At 44.0% G+C, this 10,017-nt stretch overlaps 1 protein-coding gene across 1 annotated transcript; it reads left to right on the forward strand.

Moving 5' to 3' along the window:
• Positions 1–4,906: 4,906 nt before the first annotated feature.
• LOC134446469 (tripartite motif-containing protein 16-like protein) lies at positions 4,907–9,595 on the forward strand. Its single transcript, XM_063195837.1, has 4 exons — positions 4,907–5,096; positions 5,215–5,238; positions 7,612–7,665; positions 9,012–9,595. The coding sequence occupies exons 1-4, from the start codon at positions 4,907–4,909 to the stop codon at positions 9,185–9,187; spliced, it is 444 nt and encodes a 147-aa protein (XP_063051907.1). The 3' UTR covers positions 9,188–9,595.
• Positions 9,596–10,017: the final 422 nt, after the last annotated feature.

Genomic DNA, 10,017 nt, shown 5'->3' on the forward strand with positions numbered 1-10,017 from the left:
GGTGTGAAATGGCTTACGTGATGCTGAGCGCTAACTTTTGGCACATACCTCACCATATGTCCCCTGCAATCCGAAGTCCAATCTCTACTTTCCACCCATTTGCGGACCTCAAAGTTACTCAAATTTTCGTTCCGTAGAGTCGCACGGTTTTTGGCATGTAAAACAAGGCATAGAGAACATTGGAAGCCAACAGTTTGTTTAGACACAATGCCATTCTTACAGGCTACGCCACAGCCGATATAGTCAACGCCAGAGCCAGTTTACCAATTAGAGACTCTCCAGTGTGTCAATCCCATGACTGCAGTTCACCTGTATGGCGCTGTCAAGAGAGCGCAACCCATTCATCCGAATAGAGTCTGCACTCACTCGTTGGCACCCCTAGAGTGCAGTACCACCCAGAAAAGGCGAGTGAAGTGTCTCTACCTGTAGACCTGCTTTGGCACAGTCTGTATCCGGCTGTGGCAGCCTCTACAAATGGCCGTGTTTCTAAACCAGGGGTTCCCAAACTTTACCATGACAAGGCCCCCCATATACCGATGCATTCTAGTCAAGGCCCCCCTTACATGGGTCGCGCCACAACATTTTTTCTGTGGACCCCCTTTCACAACCATAGTGGAGGGCCTGTGAGGCAGTGTCCCACTGGGATATAAAATAATATCAATAGGAATGTGAATAGGAATATTGTTTAGCTTATTTTTGTTTTATTTTGTTGTATGTTATTCAGTTTATTCAATTATTTACTATTTGTTGTGCTATATTTTTCCTGCCATCCTGCCGTGGCCCCCCCTGCACCTCATTGCGGCCCCCCAGGGGTCCCTGGCCCCCACTTTGAAAACCACTGTTCTAAACTAACTGTGCTCAACCAAAGTTCTCTAAGCCTCGGTTGCCGATACTCTACGGAATGAAGTATTGAGTAACTTTGAGCCTCGTAGTTGGATGGAAAATACAGATTTTTAATGATGGCTATTTTGATGCTTGCAGACTCGTAGCAAAAGAGAAATGTTGGCATCAGCTAACTTGCGCTGGATCTCTAAATGCAGGGGAATTGAGCAGATGAGGTGTGTGGAAAAAGTTATAGTGCCAAGCATCATGCTTTAACACTATTTAAGCCATTTCACACCGGATTTCCCCTTTCCCCAGTGTCATGATGAATGTCAGTGTCGGAAAAGTTTTACCCTTTGTCTTCCAAATACCTTTCCCTGAACGACAGTCTATAATCGTTTTAGTAAAAAAAAAAAAACTGGCCCGAGTCTCAGTCTGGACCCCATTTCTTGAAAGCATTTTAGCTAACCAGTTAGCAACTTACGAGGTTTCGAATGCATTGCAACCAAGTAAGTTGCTAACTTGTGAGTGAGCAACAACATTGATGAGAAACGCACCCCTGGTCCGCCATCTTTATTTTGTAAGCAATAACTAAAAAGCACATGAATGCAACGCGTTGGTAAATACCACTTCACAACTGGATGATATCTACTTCGGATGACCACATGAATGCACAATTTGTTTGCTTGATGTTCTACTTCTAATTCTATTCTAATGTAAAGGCGTATGTCTCATGCCAGTGCATTCTTCGTTCAGGTGTGATACAAGTCTTCGTTCAGGTGTTTGCAAGTTATGTCGTGGTCCTTAACGCCGTGGGAAAACACTTTTGTCATGTGACGAGGTTCACACGTTTTCCCATCGTGTCTGCAAATTTCTGTTCCCAAGGTGAATTTCTGCTGCTTTAATTTTGCCAAGAACAGTGAAACAAGTTAGGGAAATGGCGAATTTGTAGCAAAACTGTGCCCAGCCCTAACGTGTCACATGGTGTTTGTGAAGTAGCCTATGAGTCAACATGCATACAGTAGGCATAGTGCACCGGTTCATGTTGCCGTGTGAGTTTAATTTTATGATGCCATGTTGTCTAATGGGAATTATGGTCGTTACTAGATGGTTACCTCTTTCACAGGTTCATGTTGCCGTGTGAGTCAACATGCATACAGTAGGCATAGTGCACCGGTTCATGTTGCCGTGTGAGTTTAATTTTATGATGCCATGTTGTCTAATGGGAATTATGGTCGTTACTAGATGGTTACCTCTTTCACAGGTTCATGTTGCCGTGTGAGTTTAAGTTTATGATGCCATGTTGTCTAATGGGAATTATGGTCGTTACTAGATGGTTACCTCTTTCACAGGTTCATGTTGCCGTGTGAGTTTAAGTTTATGATGCCATGTTGTCTAATGGGAATTATGGTCGTTACTAGATGGTTACCTCTTTCTCGGTTCATGTTGCCGTGTGAGTTTAATTTTATGATGCCATGTTGTCTAATGGGAATTATGGTCGTTACTAGATGGTTACCTCTTTCACAGGTTCATGTTGCCGTGTGAGTTTAAGTTTATGTCTAATAGGAAGTCGTTACTCTTTAATCTGCTTACTCCTAGCACTCGCTCTGTCCTTTGAGGAGTGACCTGAGGCTTCCTGACCTGTGTGTGTGTGTGTGTGTGTGTGTGTGTGTGTGTGTGTGTGTGTGTGTGTGTGTGTTGTGTGTGTGTGTGTGTGTGTGTGTGTGTGTGTGTGTGTGTGTGTGTGTGTTCGTGTGTGTGTGTGTGTGCATGCGTGCGTGCGTGCGTGCGTGCGTGTGTGTGTCCTATCAGTCTGGTGCAAATACAGCAGAAGACGAGAGTCTGAGGATGTTTAATGAAATGCTGAATGAGATCATCCGAAGGCGCTGTGAAGTATCAGAGCTGATCAGAGGTCAGGAGAAGGCTGAGGTGGGTCTGGCTGAAGGACTCCTGAAATGACTGGAGCAGGAGATTGCTGAGCTGAAGAGGACAGATGCTGAGATGAAGCAGCTTTCACTGATGCAGGATCCCATCCATCTCCTCACGGTAGACAACACCTTCATAATCTTAAAAATAGATCTTTGGTTAATCAGTTCAATGACAAAATTGTTTTATTACCATTGAATCTGGACCTTAATTCCAGTATGAACACTTATCTAGTTACCCATTTTACTTTGGTATACTTAAGAGTACTTCAGAAGATATTTGGATTTGGCGATGTTGTTATGTGTAAATATGGATTTGTAAAGGCATTAAAACGCCGGGATATTTTTTTCTGTTATGGAGTACTGCATGGTATTGCTACTTACCAAGATCATCATGAAGAACTAGCAGAGAGACTCTCTTGCACAACCCGCATAACTTTCTTTCCCAAATTTGAAAAAGAATTACCTCTATCTCTTGTGACATGTTAAATTTGTCATGAAACCTGCAATTTTTCATGGGGGGGGCATGGGATATACAAGAATGTGTTTGGTAATTTGCAAACGATTCTGACAATGGGTTCCCAAGATACAGTATGACCTCACTTCCTTAGTGCATTTTTGATTTGCTATCACGGCCAAATGGAAAGGTTGGAGAAAAATCCACTTGATCACTTTTGTTCAACTTGGTCCAAAGATCATGTGTACCGACTGATCATGTGTACCAACCGATCATGTGTACTGTCCTGCGGGAAATTATGTCATAGTTAGATTTGTTGGATTCATCTTGGCAGAAATATACAGTCAATCCGGAAAATTTCACAGCGCTTCACTTTTTTCACATTTTATTATCTTACAACCTTATTTCCAAATGCTACAAATGAATCGTTGTGGTCAAAATCCTACACAAATTATTCCATTATGACCATGTGAACAACAAGTTGTCTTGACAGTTTTGAAAATGTATAAAAATAAAAAACAAAGAATTCATATTTACAAAAGTATTCACAGCCTTTGCTTAATACTTTGTAGAACCGCCTTTGGCAGCAACTGCATTCTTTGTTTTTTTATTTCGAAATGAAAAGGGATTAAAAGGGAGGTCATCGGTGTGTGTTTCAACTTTTCAGTACATTGAAATTGTACATTTTGGGTCTGCACCTGGCTAAAATAGATGGGTGTGAGTTTTGAATGAAATCCTATGGAGAGTATCATGATCTGCTTCTGTAGTCACAGTGCATGTTGACATGCATGCTTCTTTAGGTGTAATTCATATCATATTTCCAATGTTGACGGCATTCATACATCCCCAAACAATGTCAGTCCCACTACCATGCTTGACTAGCCAGATGATGCTCTACTCAGAATGTGCACGAGTCTCCCACCAAGTCGTGCGCGAGGAAAACAACAATTGTGTCGGGTACAAAACATGGTCATGGAACGGCTTGCTTAACAAGAATGATAGTATTGTGTAATTTCGAAGATAATTAAATAAAATCTTATTACAATGGGATTTCTCATAGACATGGTTTTGCATGTCTCTTATCTCTTTTCATGTTGACTGTGCCATCAACGTTACAAGTTTACAAGGTGCACAGCGCACAAATTTATGCGTACAAGAGGAAGAATACATGTCACGGTGTAATTATGAAAATAATTAACTTCAAAGTTAAGTGTTATTACATAGTCACCATGGTTATCAATATGTGTGTAAGAACAGTGAAAAAACAAATCGGTCACACACACAATTAAGAGGATCTTCCATGTCTACCATTTTGAATTTCCAGAAATAGACATCTATATCTGCAAAACTTAATATACTTTGGTCACACCAGTAAGTATTAGTTCATGATTTAGTAAATATTCATGAAAAGATCAAATTTGGCAGTAGAAAGCATGGTTTCATAGTTGCAATACCTACTCTGGCCACCATCTTACACAATGCACCTTTAAACAAATGTGGAGCTCTGCTCGTTCAACCTCAATGCCCCCATCATCAAAGGCTACTTGCACTTTTCCAGTAACAGTTGCTGCTTGAACAGGCACCTTACCGCAGTACATTTACCTTTCTGCATTAGAAACTGGAATAGTTGACAAATTCATGTCATGATCATTGATAACCGTACGAGACTGAGAATTGAAAGTAATACTTGCCAAATGGTCCAATGGTCTTCATACAGAACATGGGGTCCATGTCCATCACTGATGAGCCATCTGCTACAGAGACCAGGTGGACCTTCAACCAACGCAGCTTCTTTGAGCCCCTGAAGGAATCTGTGTCTGCACTGAAGATGCAGCTGGAGAAGAAATTGCATTCAATCTTCGAGAAGGAAATGGACAACATACACACAGCAGGTTTGACAAATGTTGAAATCATATCAGACATCAGCAGATTTTACAAACATTTTTTGTGCACAAATGATTGAACTGTTGTGCTGTACTCACAAGAATGTTCTTCTTTATCTCAAATCAGCAAATAAGGCTCAGATCTTGAAATGTGAGTACTTGCACGCACACACACACACACACACACACACACACACAAACACACACACACACACACACACACACACACACACACACACACACACACAAACACACACGCACACACACACACACACACACACACACACATACACAAGCCCAATTTTCACTGCATAAACGACCCTAACCGCGCTGTACCAACGATTTGCTGAGCTGGTGACCCAGATTAGAGATGCACCGCATCCTGATTTTTAGGATCCTGACGGATACCGGATCCACTGCTTAAGATCCTGCCGGATCCGGAACTGGATACCGGATCCTAAGAAAGGGTTAGGAAAGGGAAACACATAGCCTACTCGCACACATGGACCCTTTTTATTACGTTGACTCAAACTATTTTTTTGACTCATTGACTTACTGCCACACTGCCTGCACTGGCCGATTCCAAAGGGCTTTCACTTCATGCAGCAATTGGGGTTGTGAAAGACTGACTGAAAAACCTAGGCTAGAGATGCACCAGATCCTGATTTTTAGGTAACTGCTGGATACCGGATCCACTGCTCAAGATCCTGCCGGATCCGGATCCAGTGAAAAACCGAAAGTTTCGCTTTTAACAAAACGTGTATTTACCACATTTGTAGCTATTTATCATTAATTGTTTACATGAAACCTGTCTCCTGGTGCTGGTGCCCATTCCCATTCCCTCACAAGTTATGTTCAGAACTTACCCAATTGAGCCTGCTGACATCGGGGGGCGCTGTGGCTTCCATCCAGGGTTCCACTATTGCTCTCCACTATCCTATCTGAAATAAAGGCAAAAAAGGCCATACAAATAAAAAAAATTTAAAAGAACCTGCTGACGTCTACATTATCACCCCATTCCACAGAGGAAAAACTGTCAGTTTGCATTGCAAACCAATGTTTCGGTCCCCAAGCGGTCATACTTGTGGCGTGAAGAACACAACAGACATCACACCAACAGACATCACACCAGAAGGATACACAAGACCATCCTGACATGAAATGCTGATAGTACGTTACTGTGCTAGCAGACAAAGAAAAGTCTTTAAACTTAAGAGAGTGTCTAATGCCGCGATCACACCGCCGGCGTTGAATGCGTGGAAAGATGCGGAAGTAATTGACTTTGTATGGGAGAGCAGGCAGCAGACGCGTTAAAAGCAGCACAAGTGTTTCTAGCGTCAAGGGCGTCAAAAGCCGAGGGCGTCAAAAGTTGAACTTCATCTAAAAATATGTAATGAGCTCGGCGGTGGCAGGCGTCAGCCAATGGAATATTCACATTTTTCTAAACACGAGCTTCAGTTGGTCGAGATTCCTGGCTGAACACTTCAGGTTGAATCTTTTGCCTCGTTCAACGCCGGCGGTGTGACTGCAGCATAAGTGCGGCATGGCTACGTTTCTCAATCGGATTGAACACCTAGAGCAGGGGTCCCCAAACTTTTTCCTCTGGGGGCCACATTATCGTTCCTGACTGTGATCAGGGGCCGGGAACAATCATGTGGGCTGTATACTAGGCCACTGCCTGTTATAGCCATAATTTCTAGCACAACATAGTTAATCATTACAAATGATTTGCAAAAGAAGTGAGTACTTCACATGTTTTTCCATTTTAATCCTTTCAATTTCAATCCTTCAATTTATCATTTTTTTCTGTGAGAATTGCTTCTTTGGGACAGTTCAAATGGTGAGGTGCAGAGAGGAAGAGGGCCGGTCAAAGGGGCTTGGTGGGCCGCATCCGGCCCCCGGGCCTTAGTTTGGGGACCCCTGACCTAATGGCACCTACAGTATGCACCCCCATCTTTACCTGTCTGTTTCATGGGAGGTGCTAACCAGGGTTCTAAATTAGCACCAGCCAAACAGCCAAATGCTGGTGACATTTCAGTTTGGCTGCTAGAACAGACCAACTTCCTAGCCTCTTTGACCCATTAGTGAGAGTGCGTTTGACTAGTAAATGAGCATCTACAAGCCATTTTGACTGGTGACGAAAAAAGTTAATTCAGAGCCCTGGTGCTAACCTATTAGGATGCACCTACAGTATGCACCCCCATCTTTACCTGTCTGTTTCATGGGAGGTGCTAACCTATTAGACCATCTTTACCTGTCTGTTTCATGGGAGGTGCTAACCTATTAGACCATCTTTACCTGTCTGTTTCATGGGAGGTGCTAACCTATTAGACCATCTTTACCTGTCTGTTTCATGGGAGGTGCTAACCTATTAGACCATCTTTACCTGTCTGTTTCATGGGAGGTGCTAACCTATTAGATTCCTACACCTGGAGGCCCATACTGTCGTTCTGTCATATGATTGAATGTGGAGCATTTTGTATCGTTCGTGTGTTTTATGCATTTCATACTTCATGCATTTCAGCGTTTGATGGCCAGGCTCTTCCTGAACCAGTGACAAGAGAGGACTTCTTACGCTGTGAGTTGGATATGCAGACGCACGCACGCATGCATACACACGAATGCATACACACGCACACACACGAACGCACGCATGCATACACACGCACACACACACACGCATGCACGCATGCATGCATACACATGCACACACACAAACGCATGCATACACACGCACACACACGAACGCACGCACGTATGCATACACATGCACACACACAAACGCATGCACACATGCATACACACGCACACACACGAACACACACACGCACGCATGCACACAGCGTATAGCCTACTGTATATCAAGATGAATGAAGATTACAAATGAGACACATAGGAGAGCATTCATCAAATTCTTTAGTGAACTCCTTCATTCTTCCTTTTGTTGCAATGCTTTACGCTGCACATAACTTTGGGAGACAGTATAGTGCCCCCACTGGATGGAATGCATATTACACTATACCACTACACACACACACACACACACACACACACACACACACATACTAGCCAGGCCACGCCCTAGTGACGCAACGCCAAAATGCACTAAATTCCGCCCAAATTCAACAAATGACATTGACTTCTATGGGCCCAAAACGGCTGAAAAAAATGCCAAATGGACAATTTTTTCCGATTTTTACCCGCAGACGCTTATCCAAAGTAGCCCAATTGGACGGGCACCCGCCCAATCTGGCAACACTGACACACACACACACTAGCCAGGCCACGCCCTCCTAATGACGCCACACCTTCGGCGTTGCTTCTAGCCAGGCCAGGAGCAATACAAATATCGTTTCTGAGCTCCGGCGAAATCAGGTACTCCACCCACTTTGTCGGGAAGCAATCAACTTTGACCAGCTCCAACGGCCTTGAGTAGAGGCGTGTTCAAGGCAGTGACGTGGTTTAAGCAGAGACATTCTATTGGGAGAAAGACAATGTGTGGTTTAAACTTGGGCAAAGCCTTTTCTGGCCTCGACCAGTAGCAAATCGAGGGAGGTGGGTTAACCATAGCCTGATTATCATCGACATTCAAATCTCTTCGAGACTTGGTCTGACCCAGAGCATAACAATTAACATTTCCCAAACAGCATTTCCCAAATGGCCTCCCTTGGTTTGCTAATGATTGTTTGCGTCCCAACGAAGTGGGAGGAGTTCCCGTCTTTGCAGGAACTCGGAAAGTGCTTGCATTGACTCTTGACCTGACTAGTAGCAACGCTGAAGCTGTTGCGTCGCTAGGAGGGCACGGCCTGGCTAGGTTAACCAGGCCATTTGGGAAACTTTATTCGTTGTCTTCCTGGTCAGACCAACACACACAGGAAACATTATGTAAATAAACTTGTTGTATCCCGTCTTCTCCTCCATCAGATTCCCGTCTCTTCACTCTGGATCCAAACACAGCACACACAAAACTCCATCTGTCTGAGGAGAACAGGAGGGTGGAGAAGAGAGATGAGGACCAGTCATATCCTGATCATCCAAACAGATTTGATTTGTATCCCCAGGTGCTGTGTAGAGAGGGTGTGTCTGCACGCTGCTACTGAGAGGTTGAGTGGAGTGTAGGTGTTGGTATAGCAGTGTCATATAAAAGCATCAGCAGGAAAGGATGGGGTGTTGAGTGCGGGTTTGGATATAATGATCAGTCCTGGATGCTGGGAATCCGCAGCTCCAGCTCCTATTTCAGTCACAAGCATAAAGAGACTAAACTCCCTCTAGTGGCCAGCTCCAGAATAGGAGTGTATGTGGATCACAGGGCAGGAACTCTGGCCTTCTACAGCATCTCTGGAGACACAATGACCCTCCTGCACAGAGTCCACACCACATTCACACACACACACTCTACCCTGGGTTTGGGTTCTATGATCAATCCATCAATCAATCAATCTTATTTATATCGCACATTCTCATTCAAAACTGCCAAGAAAGACGGAAGAAGAAAAGCTATTGTATTATAGAAAGCAGATACAGCTGCTAAACACAGGGCCGGTTTTTAGCATAGGCCAGCTAGGCGGTCGCCTAGAGCGCCATGTGAAGAAGGGGCGCCGAAATGACGCTCTCCTATGCGTAATTTTGCGATATGAAGTTTTTTTATGAAGTCGCAATCAACAAAGAGTGGCGAAAGCGCTCCTCACGGCAAAGCGCCCCTCAGCCAATAGTAATATCTCTTCCAACTGTCTCTGGGAAGTCTGTGAACCAATAAACAGACAGTTCTGAGAAAGGGGGCGGGACGAGTGACAGCTTGCGATCTATTTTGAATTTGGAGACTCACTCGAGAGACAGAGGGGGCAAGCGCAAAGAGTAGGCTAGTGCTGCTCTGCTGGATGGAGATTATCATGTTCTCATTAAACCACTCATTGCATGATGCAGGAGTTTC

Source organism: Engraulis encrasicolus, chromosome 3 (assembly GCF_034702125.1).
Source record: "Engraulis encrasicolus isolate BLACKSEA-1 chromosome 3, IST_EnEncr_1.0, whole genome shotgun sequence".
Classification (NCBI taxonomy): Eukaryota; Metazoa; Chordata; class Actinopteri; order Clupeiformes; family Engraulidae; genus Engraulis; species Engraulis encrasicolus.